Source organism: Rhinolophus ferrumequinum, chromosome 4, assembly GCF_004115265.2.
Source record: "Rhinolophus ferrumequinum isolate MPI-CBG mRhiFer1 chromosome 4, mRhiFer1_v1.p, whole genome shotgun sequence".
Classification (NCBI taxonomy): domain Eukaryota; kingdom Metazoa; phylum Chordata; class Mammalia; order Chiroptera; family Rhinolophidae; genus Rhinolophus; species Rhinolophus ferrumequinum.
Genome location: NC_046287.1, coordinates 77,687,260 through 77,710,744, shown reverse-complemented (window position 1 = coordinate 77,710,744; position 23,485 = coordinate 77,687,260). Strand labels below are relative to the sequence as shown.

Here is a 23,485-nt window from a genome sequence, read left to right as displayed (position 1 = left end):
TTTCCTAGTACTGAATACTGGGATTATGCAACTGAGCTTACTTGGTGGACAGTTACGTGATTGTCTTCAGTAGGTTGAAAGATTTGAAAGTAGGACTAGGGATCTAGGGGTTGCATATGACCAGAAATCTTCCCATAGGACAGATGGACACATGGAGTCTGATTTTAACAGGAGTTCCACTCCACCTTCTTTAGATAGGACGAGTGTCACAATATGCTATAATATTTGCTAGAGTCAAGTCTTACCTTCATAACTTCTTTGGATGTCACCTGATTTGGATGGATAAATTACTTAAGTGCCCCTTCCTCTCTGATTCGATTCAGCCACCCCAACCATGTACTGCCTGATTCTTCTGTGTCTGGCTTTTTGGCCTAGGCTTCATTCAAGGGCATCTGTTGACAGTATGGACACTGGGTGATATAACTTCCTCGCATGGTAATATCAAGTCCTGCATGCAGAGGTGGCTGAGTGGAGGTGTAGCTCTCCTTTCAAAATATCCATCATCCCCCACCCCATTCTTTCATATGAACAATGAATATTTTCTAAGTCAAGTGAGATTCAGACTTACTCTCCAGAAAATTCCTGGCTGACCCCTTCCTTCGGATTCCCTCCTCTAAGCCCCTTCTGTATAGAAATTTTAAAACATCACTTTTTTACTTAAAACCTTTCAGTGGTTTACACTGCACTTGGAATAGAATACAAAAGTCTTAACATGGCCTGCAAGTCCTTGCATGATCTGGCTCTCGCCTTCCTCCATGACCTCATCACACACCTTTCTTTTATGCTAGAATTCCGGTCACACTGCCCTTCTTTCACCTCTTCCAAAAGAAGCCAAGATTCTTTCCTACCTCAGGGCCTTTACATGTACTTTGCCCACTTTCCGAAGCACCATTTTCCCCACTCTTTGCTAGGATGACTCCTCATCCTGTAGGTCTCAGATTAACTCATTTTTCCAGACACGTTATTCTTCTTTGTAGAATGTAGCACAATTCATGCATTTATTTGCTTACTACTTAGGCCAATAAGCTGCATGGGGCCATGTGGTGTTTTGTTTGCCCAGCACCCATCCCAGTGCTGCCATATACTACACAATTATTATATTCTGAATGAATAAATATCACAGTTGTCACAGCAATCACCATTAGCTTTCAGTCATAACTGCTGTAATCATTCTTAGAACCACTTTTGTCTCATGGGAGATACTGAGTAATTGTTTTTGGAATTGAATCGAAATATCTAAATGTCAATATCATGCATTCATTAATTATTTTTTATTACCTTTATGTTTCTTTACACATTTAGTCTTCTATAGCTTCTAAAGCTGTAGTCTTTCTGTTCTCAGTAGTCTTCTTACAGTAAAGACATTTTAGCAAAATGTGCCTTTTGGGAGACTATCCTAACTTTTAAAAAAGAAGTCACTGAACATTAGCTAATAGGTTTACAGTTAGTAATAAATTTTGGTTAATGTAAATATAAGTTCCATATGATACTTAGTGATTTTTATTTGTTTGTTCTTATACCCCTGGCTATCCCAAGAGATAGATTAGTTACACTAGCCTCAGGTTACAGAGGACAGCCTTGAGAAATTGAATGGAAGCTCTAGTTATGGATTCTAGAATGTATGTGGCTTAAACCCCGCCCCCTCTGCACGGTTCTCCAAAAACCTTCCTGCCCCCCAAAGAATTTAAGCCTTGGAATAGCACCGAATTGTGCGAGAGCTGAATCTCTTAGAACTCGCTGGCTTTTGAGTTGTTTTTGTTTTTATTGCAGTATCAGCTTGAGAAGAGCATAGTCCCATGTATTTCATATCCTTGTCCCTGCACCTTGGCGTCTGTGAATATGAAACAACGGCATAAAAAATGATTTCGAACCTGGCATCATCACACATGCAAAAAAAAAAAAAGCTTGCAAAAATAAAACATAATGTCAAAAAAGAAAAACCAGTTTTATTTTTGGTGTTTATAATGCTAAAGCATTTTTGGAAACCCCAATGGGGAGATGTGCGGGGTTTTTTTGGAGAGTCGGTAGCAGCGCCTTGTCATGGGAGTTCGCAGCAGTGTGTCCAAGCTCCTTTAACAAGTGTGACCTCGGCGACCTGGGCCGCGTCTCAGGCCTGGCACTTCAGCTGGGGCGTCGTAGGGCCCCCTCCTCCCCTCCTTCCCTCCGGCTTAGCGCGCATTGTTGTCCTTTAGCGATTGGTGGTTGGACCAGAAACAGCTGTGCTGAGCCGTGCTGTGCGAAGGAGCTGTGGACCTGAATGCAGCTTAGCAGGATGGTAGTGACTCCCACCTGGGGCTCGACGGAGAGGAAGAGCTGAGGCCACCTCCACCGCATTTTCCCGGCGGCGTAGACCAGGTGTCCGGGTGTTTGAGTCTGTAGCAGGAGCTCTCGGTAGCGCCCCTCCTTGGCTCTAGCTGATTTCGAGGTTGGCGCAGGTGGGCAGCGCAAGGCACCGCAGATCTCCCTGTTCCCACCGATGAGTTGCTCTCCCTTTCTGCGAGGGGAGGGGCCATCCTAAAAATACGTAAATATCCCCGCTTTGACTCCAGGCTGAGGCACCAGCCAAGGTCCAAGCGTCTCCGCTGGGTGTTTCACTGGAAAATGAGAAGACGGATGGGATCCGTACTCTAACTTAAGGCAGCTTGATGATTAGCATGAGACTGGGCGGCTGCCCTGCTTCCTGCCCTTCAATAGCCATTCTGCTCGCTCGCGGCCGGCCGAGCGGTGCCGCCGTGCGGGTGTACGGCAGACTCCGCATCCTTGGCAGCCATGGCTCCCGTCGCTGCCTCGGACAGTAAGTAGGGGCATGCATGTGTATGGGGGCACATGCGTGTCGGGGCGCACACAGACGCGCGCACAGACACGTGCGCAGGCACGCACACCACCCTGAGCCTTGGAAGGACCAAGATTGACAAGACGCTGCAGCCGCGAGGACGACTCCGGCTCTTCCTGGATTGGGCAGAGCCCGCCCGCGGCAGCTGCTGCCTGCAGAGCCTGCTTGGATCCCCGTGCACACGCGCCCCCCCTCCCCCCCATTCGAGCCTCTGTAATGAAGACTGCCTCCCAAGGACTGCAAGGGAAGCAGAGCCCGCCTGCGTCCGGGACTGCGATCCGTGCGCCTGGTAGGCCCAGGGGGACACGACTTGGACACTGTCATCCCCACGCCTCGCGCTGAGCCGCCTGGTGCGGAGGGTCTGTCGTCGCCACCCCTCCGGCTTCCCGGGCGCCCGATCCCGGGTCAGCCCCGCAGGCCTCTGCTTCCTCGTTTGTTTGGGTCTTTTGTGCCGGGGCTCACAGTTGGCTAAGCACTCCTGCGCTGAATCGGGCCATTGTCTGCGCTCCCATTGCTTTCACGCTGCAAGTCTCGGCGCCCCCACCCCGCCCGCCCCCTCCCCGCCTCCTCCTGGCCGGGGAGCCTCCTAACGTGCCTTTCCCCCCAGGAATCTGGAAGCTATAAGCCGGGAGGATTGCAAATGAAGTGTAATGCATTGTGGGACGTGTGTAAAATCGGAGCCTTCGCCGTGGGGGTGTGTGGGGGCGTGGGGAGGGCCGGACCCGCTGCTGGCGGTGTAGACGCTGACGACGAGGGGCTGGGAAAATGTGCGCAGAGTCGTCCCGGGTCGTGCCCGCTGTAGACGAATGAAGCCGCGCGCTTGGCCCTGGCGCTGAGGCCCCAGGATCGGGGCAGCAGGTCGCCCTCCCCACCATGAAGAAGACTCGGAGCACAACCTTGCGGCGAGCCTGGCCTAGCTCGGATTTCTCGGACCGGGCCTCGGACCGCATGAGGTCCCGCAGCGAGAAGGACTACCGCCTACACAAGCGCTTCCCCGCGGCCTTTGCGCCCCAGGCTTCACGGGGCTACATGACATCAGGTTGGTAATCGCGTTGCTGCCCCCGGGCCGGGACCGCGGGGCGTGCTCGCTGCATCGCTGCCGGGGTGCTGGCAAGGGAGGCCGGGCGCTGATGGATGCGATAAGTTATGGGGAAAGCAGGAAAAAAATTAGCTCACATCCACCATTTTGTACCTCCGCAAGATCCACAGCAGGCCCTCTCAATATGGGGTTTGAGAGCTATTAGTTAGGTAAAATAAGGGAGGGGGACGTGCCGGCGTTTGGGCTGCAGAGAGATAAATGACTGCAAGCTCCGCGCAGCAGCCTCCTTGAGCATTGTGGGAGAGCCTGCATCCAGTGTCGCCTGCAGTACCGGGCTTGCAGGAGCCTGCATTGTGGCCAGTGATCCCAGTGGGCATTTAAACAGCCCCCTTTTCTGAAAAGGGAACAGGTTCCATGTACAGTTCTGGATGGTTTGAGTCAGGGAAAAGCTCCGCATACATCTCCGGCTCGTCCGATTTGTACGCAGAGAACTCTGTTGGAGCTCAATGAATGCATTCTGTGGGGTAATGGTGTGTATGCGCATGGACTGCTCACATGATTCGGCGTGGATTTAACCTATGTTGCTTTGAATTAGGTTGTATGGAAAGAATGGAGGCTGTGTCGTGTATTTGCATGTCAGACAGAAAGGACAAACAAAACGGTAAATGGAAATGAAGGCTTCAAAAAAGCTTTCATCTCAAAAGACTGTGCTGTTCAAAGCAGCATTTCTGAAGGAGCCAGTTCCCCTTGGAAATACAACAGAATGGCTTTGGTGTGTGACTTGGGAACCCAGGGATAAAATCCTGGAGGAAATGCTGAAGGAGGAAAATGCTGACACGCTTTCCTTGTTGTCTCCTTACTTATTGTTGACCACTTGTATGTAATCATGTGTGAGACATCAATTTTTGTTTTTCATCCAGAAAGAATTAATTTTCTTCTAAACACAGCATAATGGGAGAACTGAGATTATATTTGAAAGCACATACTACATACCCAGTCATTCTAAGTCCTGTCTTAACTGGGAAGATTGCTTTAAGCTTGCGGTTGGTACTGACAGTCTAGCACTACTATCTTTCTCCTAAAACAGCAAGTTTTAAAACACTGAGGCCGGTATCTCATGCTTTAAAAATCTCTTGTGACCACATTTCCATGAATATAAAGCCTAAATAAAATAACCATCCTTTTTTATTGCAAAATCTGGCGACATAAGGATGTTATACTATTTTGGCAACAAGGCTCCCTTGATTTTCTCTTTCATGAAAAGCCAAATTTGTAAAGGAAGTGACAACTGCAGTTTATACTTCAGTAATTTAAGTCAATCACTGCTGTGGTTGCTATATTCTTCAGACTTGTACAGTAAATTTTGAAATACACCTAAATCCAAATCTAACCTCAAAACACATAAACCCATGTCTTCACCGAGTGTTCAGATAATCCCAGGTGTCATATGCTTCGGGTTTGAATGTCTTCATTTCACACTGAATAAATACTTCCCCTCTTTTTTTGCCCGTCTTCAGTCCCATATAAAGTGCAAAGCTGTAGGAGGGCAGGTGGCCATAAAATTCTTCAACAAACCTGTAAGACTCTAATGATTTCCGGCACATCTCCATGGAGTCTGTTTTTATCTATCTTGACATAGCTTCCTATGATCACATTTTCATTCTTTATTAAAGAAATTATCTGCCGTTGCCAGTTCTGCAAGGCATTTTTGAGGGCTTGAGGAAGAAGCTTTTAATTTTATTTGATTCTCTTTTCATTTCATTTCTTGACCTGCAAATGGTAAGCTGGTCTTCTGGTGATACTGAAGGATAAGCTGTTTCTGGCTGGTGGTTTTTCTATGAAGGTTTAATGTTAGTTTACTACTGAAAAAAGAAAAGCAAAAGATGGGGGAAGAAGAGCTGTGTCATTAATTCAGCATTTTGTGGAGTGCCCCCAGAGAGCTAAGTGCCTGGCTAGCTTCTCATAGGGCTACAGGGTTGAATATAATGTGACTTTGTCCAGGAAGGGAGGGCTATTATTTCTTCTTTATTTTAAATGTTAGCTAATACATGTAATAAAAGGTGTTGTGCTAATGGAAGGAAATAGTAAATTTTCAAACACCTACAGTGAACATTGGGAGAGTAGGTGGAATCTTTCTCATATGCATCTGTTGTTGGGTGGATGGGATGGAGTAGGAGGGTATCTCATCAATTTCCTTTTCAAATATGACTCCTTTCCAAATATGAGTGTTGATGAGAATAGATGTTATATTGAAACACTTTGAGATCATTTACAAGTAGTTCCCTTCCTGTTAAGAAATGTAAAGGAAATCCACTTGTATCAAGTTAGTGACTCTGGATACAAACAGAGCCTTTGTCACATAGAGTCAAATAGAAAATGAAGCAGCTTAGAAACACATGAGGCTTTTCATATTTCTTCTTTCTGTTTGTCCACTCATTTGGCATAATAACTACTAGTATTACTGTACTTCATTTTAAGTAAAAAGAACTTTTTGTTGTTGGGTTCAAAGGACAAGATAAGCCTCTTCAGAGATGTACTAAATAACTTGTTGAGAATATTTTTAGAAATTTCTCCCCAACAAATATTCCTGAAAAATATAGGGAAAAACTTTTTTTTAAAACTTTAGGAAAGGAGAGATCCTTGCAAATTTTATTAATAGCTGTCCTTGTAGTCTGGTGTACCTATCACACAGTGGGTAGTTCAGGTTTAACTGTTTATTTAAAGGCAAAATTGCAGGCGTTCCATAATAGCTTTCTAATGAGACAGCACCCTTTCAAACAGTCTTTTCTCTGCTAATAAGTAATTACCAGTTTGAAATGTGATTTACACCAACAGCCTTGGCAGTTAGCCTGTGCTTTTTTCATATACCTTCAGGATATACTACACTTAAGCTCAAGAGGTTAGAGTAGGCATCTTTAAAACTTAAAGAGATCCTGCAAAAGAACAGGTAGGTAGAGAATTCTGAAACTTTAAATCTTGAAGACCATGCCTTTTATGACTGTGTAAGCCCCCCATTGATGCTACCAAATCTAAAATAATCCTAAGAATTCACAAGCCTTGGGGGTAACCAGCAAGTTCACAGGCTGTGAGATGAGTTTGTTGTTCATCTTGAAAATTAATTTCCCCATGGTGGTTTCTGGGCAGAGAGGGGGGGGAGGAGATCTTGCCTTTTGTTCAAATCAAGATGAATAATAACATGTGCGTGCATTATCTGAAGAGAAGGGTTTAGACCAAATGGATGAGGGATCATCCTTATTTTCTAAAATTAGAAATCATGCTATTAATAAACTAGAGAGAAAAGTAAAACTCCCCACAAAGAGGGAAATATCTGTATAATCCTTAGTGCTTTGTGTATGAAAACATGTTCATGTACCTCCATGAAATGATTTTCAAGGCCCTGAACCTTTTGTCGATGAAGCTATTAGAGCCTCTTCTGTTAGAACTGTGTGAACTATGACCTCTTTGCACAAAGGGTGCTGCTAACTTTTAATTCTCTTCACTCTTCTTTTCCCTGGTCCTTTATATTACACTTGTAATGCCACCAAATTTGGGGCAGTCTATTGATCAAAATTGGAAAGTAATTTTTCCACTACAAAGGTTCTGCAGAACATGTTCATAAAAGGTATCGCTTATGAATGAGACACCCCCAAAGTCAGGATACTTTTAGTTTGTCACTTCAAAGAACAGTGAAGCAGACATTTTTAATAATATGATCTTAAAGGATTTGGAAAAAAAAATAAAACACAAGCTCCCAAACTGACAACTTAAGAAAGTTTAAATCAGCTTTGCCTGACGATCTAACTAATATAATCAGTAAGGAGGACTAACCAACATAGCACCTTGATTAGTTTATTAGTTTTCATTTTATAGAAACTCATTTTGGGGCGCAGTTGAAAGTGTCCCAGTTCCTTATGTTCTGTTATTTTGAGAGACGTGAGAGTTTTCTGGAAGCAGAGAATGGACACTTGAGGTTCTAATCTGGGCCTGTCACGGACCAGCTGTGTCCCAGGTGAGTAACACGACCTCCCTCCCATCTGGAGCGGGTCCCCCGGTCCACGTTTTCATTACAGAATCCGGCTCCGCAGTGGCTCTGTAATGAGTAAGCACAGGATTTCCGAGCACTGACACAGAAATTGTTAGAAATAACCTTTGCCCTTTCTACTTATTGGAGTCATGTGCTTCCGTACGTGGGATATATGGCAAAAGTGCTCATTTTGCAAGGGAATCCTATTTCCTGTCATCCCCATATGTTGCATTAAATGTCTGTAGCTTAGGGCTTGTCCTGGCGACCAGAGTAATGGCGGTGGGGAGATGATGGATGAAGACCTGGCAAGTTATAATCATATGCAAGGTTTAATAAACAGCACCCTGTTGCCTTCGTTTCCCTCTTTGCAGAGAACCATTTTCAGCCTAGCTGCTCCAACTGTGTTTTAATTTGAAACTACCTGTGTTGATTCCTTTCACCAGGCAGGTGGAAGTGAAGAATATTACACTTGGTGGTGAATGACTTTATTCTTTATTTCCCAGGAGAACATGAATGTGCTTACAAAAGGTCACCTCTCTTGGTAGTTCAGTATCTTTTACACTCTTGTGAACGTTTTTATTTGAAAAAAAGGAATATGAGTATATTGTATAAAACTCTTAGCATTTTTGCACCTTTGGAGCAATTCTGGCCTAAATTCCTTGTACTCGGGAGAATTGGGACCATTCAGACAGTGGTTAAGTTCTTTGGTACAAGATTGCTTATGCCAGTGTAGAGGTAACTAAGGAGCAAAATCTGGTTAGACCCTTGCTGGTGGGATAATATGTGGACACTTGAATGTAGGACAAGCTTTTGTAGATCAGTCATAGAAACTGTGTGATGCCTAATCTATAAAGTGTAAAATAGAAGTTCTTGTAGTTTGTAGGAATATAGAGTGTAGTCAACTCTAAATTAACCTTAGTCACAGTAACACAAGAAAGAGATGATATGGGTAATTTTTTAAGTAGATAATAAACTTTTCCTTAAGTAGTTAATCCCTAGACTATTTTTATTTGACATTGGAATGCACAACCAGTTGGTCATAAAATCCTATTGATTTCTACCTCCTAAATATTTCTAAAATCTGCCCCTCCCTGTTCATCTCTGTTGTTGAAATCTTCTGTTACAATATCTTCCTATGTGACCTGTCTTCTAGTCCAGTTCATCGTTCACATATCCCCAGAGGTTTATTTGTTTTTGTTTTTTGTGTTTTAAACTCTCCTAAAGCAAAGCTGGTCACGTTACTTCTCTTGTCAACGTCTCTCATGCCTATGGGTGAAGCCCTAGAGCAAGGCTCTTTATGGCATGACCTCCCAGTTTTCCCACCGCTTGTTCTCTTTCTTCCCTACTACACTGTGCTCCAAGCTCTGGAAACTCTTTCCCTTCCAGAGCCAGCTGACACACCTCTTCTCTTTCAGTTTTCCTTTAGGTCCTTTCTAGAGTGAATCACTCGCCTGACATTTGTTAGGTATTTGTGTTATGGCAGCATGGTCACATTGTGTGACACCAGGAGTTTACATGTGTGTCTCATGTACTAGATGGCAAGTTCCTCGATGGCAGTCTGTGTTTTGTTCACTTCTCTACTTTGCCAGTAACCACAGAGCTTGGCACATACCAGGTACTCAGTAAATGTTTTTTGGATTCATGAATAAAACATGGCTTCTCTTAAAAAGTTGGATGAGTTGGATGAAGAGATATTTTGAATTCCTAATGTGAGTCATTCTTTAGTAACTATGGAAGATATGTATATATTTACTCTTCAAGTACCTCCTGTTGTAGTAGGTAGACAGGACCAGCTCTCAATGAGTTGACCTTTGGAAACCAGTAAATAATAGCATATAATCAAGAGTCAAGCGGAGTGGTTGATATGGTTGGTATAAGTGGAATAGGAGTTCAGAGAAGAGAAGGGTGTCAGTTAAAAAAGGCTGCCCGGAGGGATGCCTTGCTTGTGTCTTGAAGGACTGGGTAGGATTAGAAGAGACAGAGAAGGAGAAGGATTGGGGATAGGTTGTGGAAGTAGTAGCAACCCAGGCATGAAGCTGGAAGTGAAAATATCTTTGTGGGGGTGGCCAGTTAGCTCAGTTAATTAGAGCATGGTGTTAATTAACACCAAGGTTGCCAGTTCGATCCCCGCATGGGCCACTGTGAGCTGTGCCCTCCTTAAAAAAACAACAAAAAACTATATGTATAGATAGGTAGATAGGTAGATAGATAGATAGATAGATATTGATATATCTAAATATAGATATCTATACCTATCTACATCTTTGTGAAATCAGTCATGCTGTAACTTCGGGATGAAACTAGAAATAATGTGTAGGTAGGCCAGGTGGGATCTTTAAATGTAGGTAGAATTCAGAGGTCATGGGGTAGGTAATAGATTTGTGAGTTTCGGAGAGAGATGATGAAAGAAGCATTTTGGGAAAAGGTGTCTGGCTGTGGTTTGCAGGATAGATGGAAGAGGTGAGAGTCTCAAGGCCAGGAGACCGGGAGGTAGTTGAGGGGGTGATGTGGCTGGTGATCACACAATAAATGATGAGGGAACCCCACAGAGCATTGTTTCCCAATACTGCTGGGCATTAACACACCCCCTCAAGATTTTCTTAACCATGTCCATATACCACTTGTACTGTTACTTTATATTTTTCTTTAACTTGACCTATTTTTTCATTTGAATTAAAAAGAAAAGTTTGTGTTTTATGGGTGTGAAGTTATGGGTTTCATTTTATAATTACATTTTTCTAATCCCCATTAAAATTAATATATTACTCTTTCAGTGAAAAATACTCAACTAGGTACCACCTAAAATGACCTCATGTACCTGAGGGGTACTCATGCCACGGTAGTGGAAACCCTGTATCAGCCACGGAAGGAGAGATGGGAGTGAAGAGGAAAGGGAGAGCCTGGGAGAATGAAGGAACTGACTGTTCTTTGTAACTGGATTTAAGAGGTGAAAGAAAATAAAAGGTGAATCAGAGATTTTTGCTGGAAGAATTCAATAAATGCCCAGGAAGCTGGGGGAAATGAAACATGATGAGTTCCGTTTTGGACATAACGGATTGGTTGTCCAAGCAAGGGGGTCCTTTAGGCACACAAGTGAACAGTAAAGGTTAGAGGTATAGTTTAAAGGTCATCCATTTAGCAATGTTAGTTGGAAACACAAGAGTAGCTTAGCTTTTTGTACTTCATGTTTTGCTTCTTAGAGGGGAGCAGATGACAGGATTATTTTTATTTCCAGCAGATGGAAGTGTCAGTTGGAGTCCCCTAACTTTGAGTCCTACCCTGTTTCCCCGAAAATAAGATCTAGCAGGACAATCAGCTCTAATGAGTCTTTTGGAGCAAAAATTAATATAAGACTGGGAATTGTATTATATTATATTATATTATATTATATTATATTATATTATATTATATTATATACCTGGTCTTAAATAAGACCAGGTCTTATATTAATTTTTGCTCCAAAAGACGCATTAGAGCTGATTGTCTGGCTAGGTCTTATTTTTGGGGAAACACGGTACTTGGGTTTCTGAAAACCTGGATAGTCAAGGTTAGGATTGCTTGGAGATCATCTGCTCTCCTGTTTCTAAAAGTAAAGTGCTTTCTAATTCTCAGATTTGTTTTATTAATGTTTGCATTTATTCAGAAGCTAGTTTATTGTTGATAAAAGGGGTATGCTTTTTCTCCCCCCAATGTTGCATCATTTATTTTATTTTATTTTATTTTTTATTTTTATTAGTTTCAGGAGCACAAGACAAAGTAATACTTAGACGTTTATCATTTCTATCCCTCACACTGTGTGAACCCCCCTCCCCCATCCGCTATCCCTCTGACCACGCAGAGCCATTACATTTCCACTGTCTCCATTCCTAATGCTGTGCCCTGCTTCTTGTAAGTATATCCATATATACATGTAAATATATATAAAATTCTACTTGGCATTCATTATTGTTCAGCTTCAGCTTCAGGTGTACAGTGCAGTGATCAGGCATCTACATCATCCCTGAGGTGGTCTCCCAAATGGAACACGTGTCCATCGGATACCCTACAAAATCTTTACAACATTATTGATTACGTTCCAAAAGGGGTATGGTTTTGATGTCTGTAGTCAGGTTTGAAAAGAATGAGAGCTGTATTAAGTAGCAGCACAAAAGACTAGACTAGCTATGTAAGTAATGTATATTTCAAACACCTGTCATATATACCTATTCAGTTGAAAAAATATGGCTTAGGTAACTCAGACACACAGTTAAAATCTCCATCTATCTTTCTACTTCAATTCATGATAGCCCCTCCAGGCCAAGTTTACTCTTTTTGAAGATAAAAGAGAGCTGTTTGGCAGATGTCTGCTGGGCATTAGGGGGGAAATTCGGCCTGTCCTGATGGACATGGTTTCAGAGGGAGGCACCATCTAGCTTTGCAGTTAACACCCTCACTGCACCCCCACTGCAAATTCCTGTCTGGGTAATTCCCCTAAGAGAGCTATTAGACCCTTTATTGCTTTTGGGCATATCCAGCTTTTGCTTTGAAATCATTTCATTATTAGATGAAATGAAGGCCCCTATAGTGATGGAGGTACATTGGATATTTGTCATTTTTTTGGCTGCCCATCATCTGAACCCTCTTCCTGTGTCTGTAATTTCTAGCTGTGATGGGTTGAATATATCCCCCAAAATGATATGTTCAAGTCTTAACTTCTGGTAGCTGTGAATATGACCTTATTTGGAAATAGGGTCTTTGCAGATGAAATTAAGTTAAGATGTGATCATCCTGGAGTAGGATGGACCCAGAAGAAGCAGAAAAGATACAGATGCAGGGGGAAGGCCCTGTGAAGACGGAGGCAGAGATTCAGTGATATGTCCACAAGCCAAGGAAGTCCAGGGATGGCTGGCAACCACCAGAAGCCAGGAGAGAGGCAGGGGACACATTCACTGTGAGAGAAAATTTTCTCTTGTTTTAAGCCACCCAGCTGTGGTACTTTCAAATGCACTCACCTTATGTATCTTCTTGGGAGACGGAAACCTCATTTCTCCATGTAGGTGCAGAACTTGGCACGGGATTGCTTTCTTGGACTGCCTGACCTCGAGGGCACGGGCACGTGACCTAGGTCCCACCAATGATAATGTCTCTTTTAGACTTTGAATCTGGCACGTGTTGGGCAGAGCAGTGGGGCTGTGAGCCATGTCCCCTGGGGCAGCAGTAGTGTTGCAGGAAGATGGCATTCCAGAGGCAGTAGGGGCAGCTGGCAGGTGGTGCCCGTGTGGCAGTGTTGCTGGTGCCAGCTGCAGTGTTTGTGCTTACCGGTGGCAGTCGGGGATTCCTCACCGAAGCGTCTCTGGCTGCGGAGTTCGAAGCCTGGATCTCCACGCCTTCCTGCCATCCTCTGAATGACTCAGTACATCTCAGTAAATCCCTTTTCTGAGAAGCCATGTAGCATAGTGATTTAGAGCAGGGCTGCAGACCAGATGGCTTCATAATCCAGCGTTTCCATCGCTAGCTAGGTAAACTTAGACAAGTTACCTATTTCCTCAGGCTCTCAGTTTCCTTACCTGCAAAATGGGTATAATAATGGTACATACCCATTAGGTTTTGGATGAATTATTTGAATTAATATCTGTGAAGCACTTGGAACCAAGCTTGGCACATAGGAAGCATTATATCTGTATCATTTGTCATTAGTATTATTAAAAGAGCCAGGCTTGGTTTCTGTCACATATAACTGAGAATCCCAAAGGATACAAATAGAATCTCAGTAGTCGTCCCTTCAGAGTATCATACAAAGAGTAAATTGCATCTAAGCTGCACAAGGAAGTATAGTTAAGTTTTGCTTTGCAGCCATGTTGTCTTTATTTTGTATGAGATTTCAGAGTGCTTTGTTTTTCCTTCTGCAGTCATGCCCAGTTTTCCTCTGCTTTGCGTCTTGCTACCTCCTGGTGTTGAAACTCAGCTAACACATTAGCTCTTGAGGAAGCCTTTTTGGCCTGATGGACAGACTAAGCTGCTCCTTTTTTGTAGTCACATAATACCTTTTGTACATCTCTGAGATGATTTACACGTCGGTCATCATTTTTTGTCTGATTCTCCCTCTAGACCAGGGGTGTCCAAACTTTTTTCAACGGTTTTCACCAAGGGCCATATGCGGTAAAATACACAAACATCTGGGCCACTCACTCGAGGTGAAGTACGTATTGCCTCACCTGGTTTATTTAAGTAAACTAAATATATTTTTGGAATTTGCTGCGGGCCAATTAAAAATGGATCGTGGGCCACAGTTGGCCCGCGGGCTGCAGTTTGGACACCCCTGCTCTAGACTGTGTGATCTTTGAGAACATAGCTCATGTCTCATTTGGTTTTGTTCTAGCAAGTGTCAGGTACGTAGTAAGTACACAGTAGGAGTTTAAACGTACAGATGTGGGGACTCCTTGTCTTGCTAACTTTCCCCATAATGTCAGTGAAAGCTGTGTTTCACTTCTTTCCTTAACCATATTCATACCCGGTGCCCTGGGGATTGATTACTACATTGTTTTGTACACCTGAAACTTAAAAAAAAAAAAAAAAAAGCCTCCAGGGTAATTGTGGCTGATCAGTAATCTTGATCCGTTCACACTGGGCCAAAGGAAAGAACTGGGGCAGGTTAGATAGCCACTGGGGTATACATATCTAGACTTCTGTCTTGGGATTTAAAAAAATTCCAGCATGGACCTTTGGTGAAATTATAAAACAATAGAGCTTTTTTGAATCCACCAAACCTCTAAGCCAAACCATCACTTTAGATCAGGTGCTGAAGCTTATAATTATAGTGGGGCTTCCTGTGAACCTAGTGAACTCATTTGGATTTTCATTTTGATTGGTTTTAGAATAATTAAAAGGAGTATTTGGACATGGCCCCCCCACACTTGCTAACTGGTTATTTATAATGAAGACAATGGATAACTGTTGATAAACATTTAATAAATGCTTTTAAAAAGTCTGCTTAGCCCGGGAGTGAACGTGCCCAGGAGAGCCAAACAGTGAGGATGGTCATGGTACCAGGTGAGTCTTCCCACATTTGTAATGGTGGCTCTGTCTTAGGTTCATAAATGCCTTTGTATAGCAGTAGAGCATTGTGATTTGGGGCTTGAAGTCAGACGGTCTTACGTTGGTGTCCTGGCACTCATTTGCTGGCTGTGTAATCCTGGCATTTTATATGATCAATCTATCCTGTTTCTCGTATGTAAAATGAGGATAAAATTATATCTAACTTATAGTTATGTGGATACAGTGAGCAAATGCTCACAAAATAATTAGCATGGTGCCTGACACAGTAAGAACTTAGTACATTTTTGCTGTTATATTATTAGTTCTTTTGGGACATAACTCTGCAGGATTGACTCGTTCCTAAATGTTTTACACTTGAAGATTTAGAAAGAAGGGAGACAACGGGCAGTTGGTCCAGGGGTTAGCTAGAGTTAAAGACAGGTAGAGTTACATCTGATTCTTAGATTTGGTACTCATTTAATCAGAAACCAAATATTCCATTCCGTATTGATTTGGGTATGAAATCTTCTGAGAAATCTACAGATCATTTACCTGAGTGAGCTTGCTTGTCTTTGAATTTCCATCTGAGGAAAAATGGTCCAGTATTGTTGTGTATTCAGTATTCCTGTGAGATAATAAATCTAAGAGAACTTAGCTTCGCCTAAAATCAGGGCAGTCGTGCTCTGTGTAATCAGACATGGTTTAATCTGAGATTCGTATATTGACTTTTCAATTGAAGGTAAAGGGGAAAAAATCCTCTTCAGAGCTGAGGGTTGAGCGGTATATTTGTGTGAGTTCGAGTCTACAATAAAAATGATGTCACCAAAACGCAGCATGAGAAAGGAAAGCTGTGAGACCAAGATCTGTCTTTAAAGGCCAGTTTTAAAAGTAAAGCCCAGTGGCCTCGCCTCAAACCACGTGGTGATGGTCCGAGGGCATCTCAGGTCAGAATGTCCCCTGGGTTGGGTAGAAGATCATGGGGTCCACTTTTCACATCTTATTATTCCAGCAGCTTTCCTCAGAGCAGATGGTTTGGCAGCAGGACTTGGGGCTCTGGGACAACAGCCTAAGTTGGGGGAGGAGAAAGGGTTTCCCTCCTCCACTGCTTTCCAAGCTGCTACCACCTCTGCCTCACCTCACTTTCCATGCAGACACGGGCCCCAGAGCCAGCCAGGAGCTGGGAACTGGAAGCTTCCTGCTGCTCCTGTGTCCACACCTGAGTTTCCATTTCACCTGTTCATTTTCAACACTTCGCCCCCTCACCAATGTCCCTTCCTTAAAGTCCAGGGAAATGTACCTAAAAGAAGAACTGAAGGGTATTGAGTAGCTTGCTTTACACGGTGATGGCCAACTCTAATTATGATTAGAGTTGCCTCCTCTAATTAGGATTCCGAAATACAACGAAAACACTGGCTTTTGTGGTTAGCATAACTTCTGGAGACTATAGGTCTTGTTTTCCCATATGCTGTATTCTACTTGGTGTGGGTGATTTAAACATTTGGAGAATTTCAAAGAACATTTATTTGGGATGCCAAAGCCATAATAAGTGGTGGTATACCATCCTGATCTTAAGGGCCAGAAATGGAGGTTTCCGTCGTCTGACGCAGATGGAGGTGTGAAAGCGCGTTCTCTGCTGTGCAGCCTTGTAGCATGTTGGTAGGCTGGGACTGATGCCGTTGGCTGGTGAAAGGTATGGTTTGTGGTTGCACAGTGCTTGTTGTGCAGTCAGGCCCTGCAAGCCTCCTGCTCAGCATGGTGGTGGGAAGCGAGAGGTCGAAGGGCCTGAGACAGAAGCACAGGCTTCCTCTCTCAGTCTGAGACCGTGCTTCCTAACAAGATAACAGAGTTCCTGTGCACTCTTGATATTAAGAGGGAGTCTTTTTACTCTCAATTACCTTTTCCCCCCCGAAGAAGGGAGCATGTACTTGGTAGCCACCAATGCGTAAGAATGACCTCATTTAGTCCTCACAACAATCCTAGTTAATATTTTAAGCAGCACAGATAAAAAAAAAAACACAGATTTTATACACACACAAATATACTTTAAATCATGTGCACAATTTACTATTAGTCTATATATTAAATGTTAGTAAAATTAACTTCTGATTTTTAAGCAAATATTAAATATTTTCCTCTTCTACTCCAGGGGTTCATCTTGCACTTGCTCTAGGGATCCTCCTTGAGAGGGCTGGGTTGTACTGAATTTTAGAGTTCCCTGAACATTTCTAAAAAGTCCAACCTCAAATATTTGTGTATAGTAGTTGACAATAATCTCTACTCTGCCAGACGAAGTTCTGAGAGTTAACCTTTCCTTACCCAAAGAACAGTAGTGTCCTAAGGCTAGCAGGGGATTGGGGCGGAATAGTGGGAGGGTTATGGCTGGAATATTTCCCTGCCACTGTTTCTTACCCTTCTCTTCGGATCACCTTGGAGTGAGTTTCTTTTCCGTTCTTCGGAGCTCCTCAGCTTCCTTAATTGGCCCAGTGTTATCAGGAGGTATTGTTCATGTCGTGAGCAGCCCTGGTTCTTGGAGGAGATAAAATAGTTGGGGTTACACAATTCCGAGGGCTAACTTGTTTGGCACAAAGGTACCTGGCAACAACATTTGAAGCTTCAGATGGAAAGAAGTCCCTCACACGAACGTAATTTCATTCATTTGTAAACCGTTTTCTTCTGCTGACTCATTTTCTCTTGTATTCTTTACTTTTTTAGTTATGAAAAATTGCTGAAGAAACATAGATTTAGTGCAGTCTAACTTGAGCCATCTGTTGTTATAAGAGTTTAGACTGAACATTATGCTGAGCATAACAATAGGCCAGGATCCAGATAACTGAATGTGACAGTACCCAGCACAATAATTTAAAATAATGGTATCACGAGGCAAAAAGGGAGGACTTATATGGGTCTGAATGGTGTAAAATAGGATTAAGTCCAAGGTAATCAAGAAGTTAATAAGCTAGGAATTTTGGTGAATATGATAAAAAAAAAAGTATACATGGTTGAAATTGGGTAAATGGGCTGTATCTTTGATAAAAATCAGTTAACTGGTTTAGAGCACATCAGAGGTAGGAGAAGGAAAAAAAATGTGTCCTTGTGATTATTATAGGAGGGTCACTATTTGAGAAAATCCTTAACAGTTTCTTCCAGTTTTGATGTGGTCAAAGAGGATGAGTTCAGTAACCCATGGCAACGAAGTGACTGAATGATACGAAAAACATAATTTTCATTTAGTGCTTCTGGCAGTAGGAGGACTTGCAAAGTCGGGCACCCACATAATCCTTGGAGTGTATAACATTTAAAGTAATACAAATAAAGCAAACTCCTCTTCTTTAGAACGTTTAAGAACAGTCACAAAGCTTTATGCTACACAGTGTACTTTCAAAAAAACCAAAAATTGCTTCGGGACACTATGTAATAGTTAAAAATTCTATCTCTTATTAATCCTCCCCCATTTTATGGCTAGTTAACTTAGGGAACACTTAAATTCTCTTGTATACTGGACTTCAACATACTAAAATATAACACAAAGTTGTCAGCTCTTAAATTTAAAAAATGTGATTTATAGTTTCTCTGTATTTTTAACTTTAGAATAAAAGTACCAAAATAGATAAACTCACAGAATGAAAAAGGTCAAATTCACTTGTATGCAATTTCCTAAGATTAGAATTTCTTCTTAATATTTGCATATCTCTTGTTTTAACTTCTTATTGCCAGGAAGACAGTCTGGGAGAGATGTGATTAGCTAAGCGTCTTCTTTAAAGAAAAGAAGTGTTGAACAGTACACAGTAAATTAAACATATGGAAATGACGTCATTTGAACCAGAAGACTTCACAAATTCCTCGTGCCCTGCTGCTTTGAGAAGATGAATAGTTTGCTCCTCACTAGTACATTGAATCCTATAGACTCATTTTTAGTCATGTATTTTTTTTCACCTTTTTTCATTATGGTAAGATACACATATGTAACATGAAGTTTACCATCTTAATCATTTTTTAGTGCACAATTCAGTGGCATTAAATGCATTCACACTGTTGTGCAGCCAACACTACCACCCATCCACAGAGCTCTTTTCATATTGCAAAACTGAACGTCCGTTTCCATTAAATAATAACTCCCCATTCCCCTCACCTCCCAGTTCGTGGCCCCCACCATTCTACTTTCTGTCTGTGAATTTGACTATTCTAGGTACCTCGTATAAGTGGAATCATGCAATATTTGTTCTTTTGGGACTGGATTATTTCACTTAGCAAAATGTCCTCAAGGTTCATCAATGTTGTAGCATATGCCAGAAGTTCCTTCCTTTTTCAAGGCTGACTAATATTCCATGATATGTATATACCATATTTTGTTTATCCATTCAACTGTTGATGGACACCTGGGTTGTTTACACCTTTTGGCTTGTGCGGATAATGCTACTGTGAATGTGGATTTACAAATACCTGTTTGAGTCATTGCTTTCAGTTCCTTTGAATATATACCCAAAAGCGGGATTGCTGGATCACATGGTAATATAATGTTTCATTTGGTGAGGAACCACCTTGCTGTTTTCCATAGCAGTTCCATATTTTACATTCTCACCAGCAGTGTACAAGGGTTCCAATTTTTTCACATCCTCACCAACATTATTCTCCCTTTCCACCCTATTTCCTTCCATAGTTGCCATCCTAGTGGATGTAAGGTGGTCTTAGTCATGTATTTCAGTAAGTGTAGATATTCATAGCTTCACTATATTCCAGATGATCTTTGTTCTCTGGGAAGTTGGGAGGAAATTGGAGTGACCTCTATATGGTCACCTCCTGCACAGGGAAATATGATTAGTGTTGGAGACTTTCTTTGTAGGAAGACCACAGTCCCCTGGTAGATGAGCACAGTGGAAGGTAAAGGTAGAGCTAATACCAAAAAAAAAAAAAAAAGGATTCCTAGTTTCTTGTGCTATTATTTGAATACTATTTTCTTATTTTTTTTCCCAAATGACAGAAATACTTAAATATGGGTAAAGTCAACTTCTAATTGTTCAAATGCTGTTTGTTAGCAGTGTATGCTATGAGGCAGTGCTGTGGGATATAAAGACATGAGAGCCCTTACCTTTAGGTTGCTTAAAACATAGTTGAGAGCCCAGAATATACTGGGAGGTGCACTGTAGGAAACAGAAGGTTGAACTTGTAAAAAGTCACAAGTCCTATCCCAGGGGTAACGAGAGGTGCGGAATGAAGTTGTCATGTACATTTGACAGTGCTAGCTTTGAGTTGTTCCTGTCCTTGCGTTGTAAATATACTCACCCGGAGGCAGCTAAGATGGGAACATTCAGTGTGGACTGTGGTTCCTAGACATCGTCTGTGGACAAGTGTTGACTTGGTTCCTTCTGCAGAGTCATCCGGGGAGCTTGTTAAGCAGATACACGTGTTGGCCTCATTGCTCAGTATTCAGATTTGTAGGTTTGGGATGAGGCCCAGAATTCTGTGTTTTTAAAAACTCCCTGGGTGATTCTGATGGACAACTCTACAGGTTTGGTAAACACTGACTTTGCATTACTTACCCAGGACAATGAGCCTCTCAGTTTATTCATTCATTTACTCGCTTCCTCTCACGGTCAACACAGCAGTATCAGTTGTTGCTTGTGTGAGGGCCTCAGCTTGTTTTAGAGAATTAAGATCATTTTTTTGCTTACAAGAATCTCACAATTCTCTGGAGACACATGGGAAACAACTGCAGGACCATATAATGCAAGCTGTGATGAGCTGAAGAAAGGACTTTGGGGTACCACATAGCAGGAGAGCCTAACAGAACCTAACAGGGAGATTGGAAGGGACTTCAGAAGAGGTGCAGTGAGCCCCGGGTCGGCCCTTCAGGGTTCAGTGGGAGTCATCTGGGCAGGCAGGGAGCGCTGAGAGGAGAGAGGTGAGGAGAGGACGGTCGCACAGGCAGCTCTCTTCCTTTGGAGGCGAGTTGGAAGTCGTGAGAGATGATGGCAAAAGAAAGTAGAGGCCAAGATCTAGAAGGATCTTAAATGTCACTCTGAGGAGCTGTAGTTTTATTTTGAAGATGATGAGTCACAGAAGAATTTTCACCATGGGTGTGACATGCTGGGATTTGCATTAGAGAGAGAACATCCTGGCTCAAGGGGGAAACTGGATTGAGGAAGAAACTGGTAGGAGGAGAGTGGACATAGATATGCTTATACAGGTAACTGGCCAGAATATGCAGGAATTTCAAGCCAATGGTGTCTGTCTCCTCCTTGAAGCAGGAAGTCGCCATCTGCTATGAGAGGTGGGTGTCTATAAATAGCTATGTTGGTACCAGAAGAGGGATGCGTAGATGGATTGGTGACTAACTTGAAGAGCCCGGCTGAGGACAGATACCATGAATTTGTGGTGGCATTTAATTATAAATTAAATTGTATTAAAATTGAGTGGTTTTCATAACTGGTGCTCTTTAATCTGAATGCAGAAGTAGAAAAACTAGACATTTGGATTTTTCTAGGATTGGCAGTTAGCAGAATAAAGAGTAACAAGGAAATTGAAGTTCCTTTTCTCCCAGTGTTGTAACCTGGGAGTGAAGCCAGAGCTGGACATCTCATTTGGGGGTGTGGTCTTGATGCAAGCGCAAGTGAGTATGAGAAGCTATCCATGGATTCCGCTTAATCTTCTGGATAGTTCTCTGATGATGATATTCTGAATACTGAAAAGGTGAATCTGAATTAGAAAGAAATACAATAGACAAAAATTTGAATCTTGTTCTCAAGCTAAGTCATCCAGAACTCACTTTTAAAGTTATCTCAAGAATGATTCAAATCTGAGTATAGTACCATTAAGAATTTTTTTCTTAAGGACCACTGCTGTTCTACTGTAGCTCTAGTCAAGAAAAATTGATCATCTAATTAGGCCTTTGTTAGGTGGGACTTGCTATTTTTTAATGTTCCACTAGACAAAGTAATAAATATAAGAAGGACTGGAATTGCATTAATTTGGGATAATTACGAGGAAGACTTGTCTAAATAAGTGAAAGATTTAAATTTTATGGAATGTTTAATGAAATGGAGTCATTCCTTTCATGTCCTTACGCAGTCTAGGGAATGGATAAATTATTTATAATTAGCATGTCAATTGTTGCAATATAAAAGATTGCTCCTTTAGTATTTGAAAAAAGGTTATTTTTATTCCTTCTTCAATAATTGATATGGTCCCTTGAAACCTTATTTATGTCACTTATTTGTACTAACCAAAGTAAACATGACCTTCAGCCTAGCCCAATTCTATAATCCCTAGACTCCAAATGGGTAGATTTCAAATTAAAATGCAAGTTTGTTATATGGGAGATGAAGTAATCCTGCATCCTTAAAGACATCTTACGTTTTCTGCTTTCTTTTTAAAAAGAGATGCTACCATCTCTATGGGTATAGACATGTTTTTAAAATTCACAAATAATACATTAAAAATAATAACATATAAGTATATAATACAAAGAAATATTTAAGACAAATAGATTATTCAAGATAATTTTAAAAGGTAAAATTTAAAAAGATGATATTTAAGGTAAAAATAAATAATAAAATTAAAAATAAGTGGAACATTCAAGATAAGCATTCAAAATGATAAATATCACAGAAGAAATAAATAATAACATTGTTATCTCCAAAGAATGTTTTTGAACTTGTCATAATAATGTCCTTTATTAATTGAGGGCCTGTTAGGTGCCAGTTGTATTCATTCTTTCATTTAATACAACAACCAATCCCATAAGGTTGGTACTATTGTCATATCAATTTACTAATGAGGAATCTGAGATTGAACCTTATTAGCGAATAAATCTCAGAGCTAGGGTTCAAATCCAGATCTGAGTTTTCTTAGTAAAAACCTTTAGTACTTCGTCCTTTAGTTTAGAATTAGAATAAAGCAAATGGTGTTTTTAACCAGATCTGTAAGAGAATTAGGTGATGGAAACTAGGCAGTGAGTAAAGTCTCAGCATACTATTAACAGAAAGAACAAAAGTGGTGTTTGAGTGCAAATATGACGGTACCATAAGGATCAGAACAATACGTCATGATGGCTCATACTCACTATTGACCCTGATCTTTTTCTAGCCAGTTAGCAATCCTTTGCACACACAGACTTTCCAGTTGGTTTTCCACTGAAAAAAAGTAGAGTCAACGCCAACTAGTGATGCTAGGCCCAGGTTTGGGAAAAGGCTACCGGAGTTTGACCACAGACTTAGCTTGTAGCCTGGTTGTGTCCCACGTGTAAAATGGGATAATCATAGCACCTACTCTTGGGGTTGTGAGGATTAAAATGCCTTAATAAATGCAAAACCTTGAGAATAGTACCTGGCATATAATTTGTGCTCAGTTAACAGTTAATAGTTATCATTAATAATAATAAGCTTGTGGTCTGAGTATGGAGATAAGCAGCATTGGGTCTCTAAAAAAAGGGTCATTTATTAGAACTATATCTTTTTTTTTTTTTTTTTTTACAGGTAAGAAAGGCTTAACTGCCAGTAATTACAATCCCCCTGACCTATAGGGAGCAGTTTCAGATCGTGTGTTTAAAATAGATTGGTTTTGCGGGAAAGACATGGTA

General features: G+C 41.7%; 1 protein-coding gene across 1 annotated transcript in view; it reads left to right on the top strand.

Moving 5' to 3' along the window:
* The first annotated feature begins 2,264 nt into the window (after positions 1–2,264).
* The window catches only part of STOX2 (storkhead box 2), a 114,455-nt gene continuing 93,234 nt past the window's right edge, over positions 2,265–23,485 (top strand). Inside the window, exon 1 of the mRNA XM_033104565.1 lies at positions 2,265–3,872. Within this exon, the coding sequence (XP_032960456.1) occupies positions 3,707–3,872 (166 nt within the window). The 5' untranslated portion in view covers positions 2,265–3,706. The remainder of the gene's footprint in view (positions 3,873–23,485) is intronic.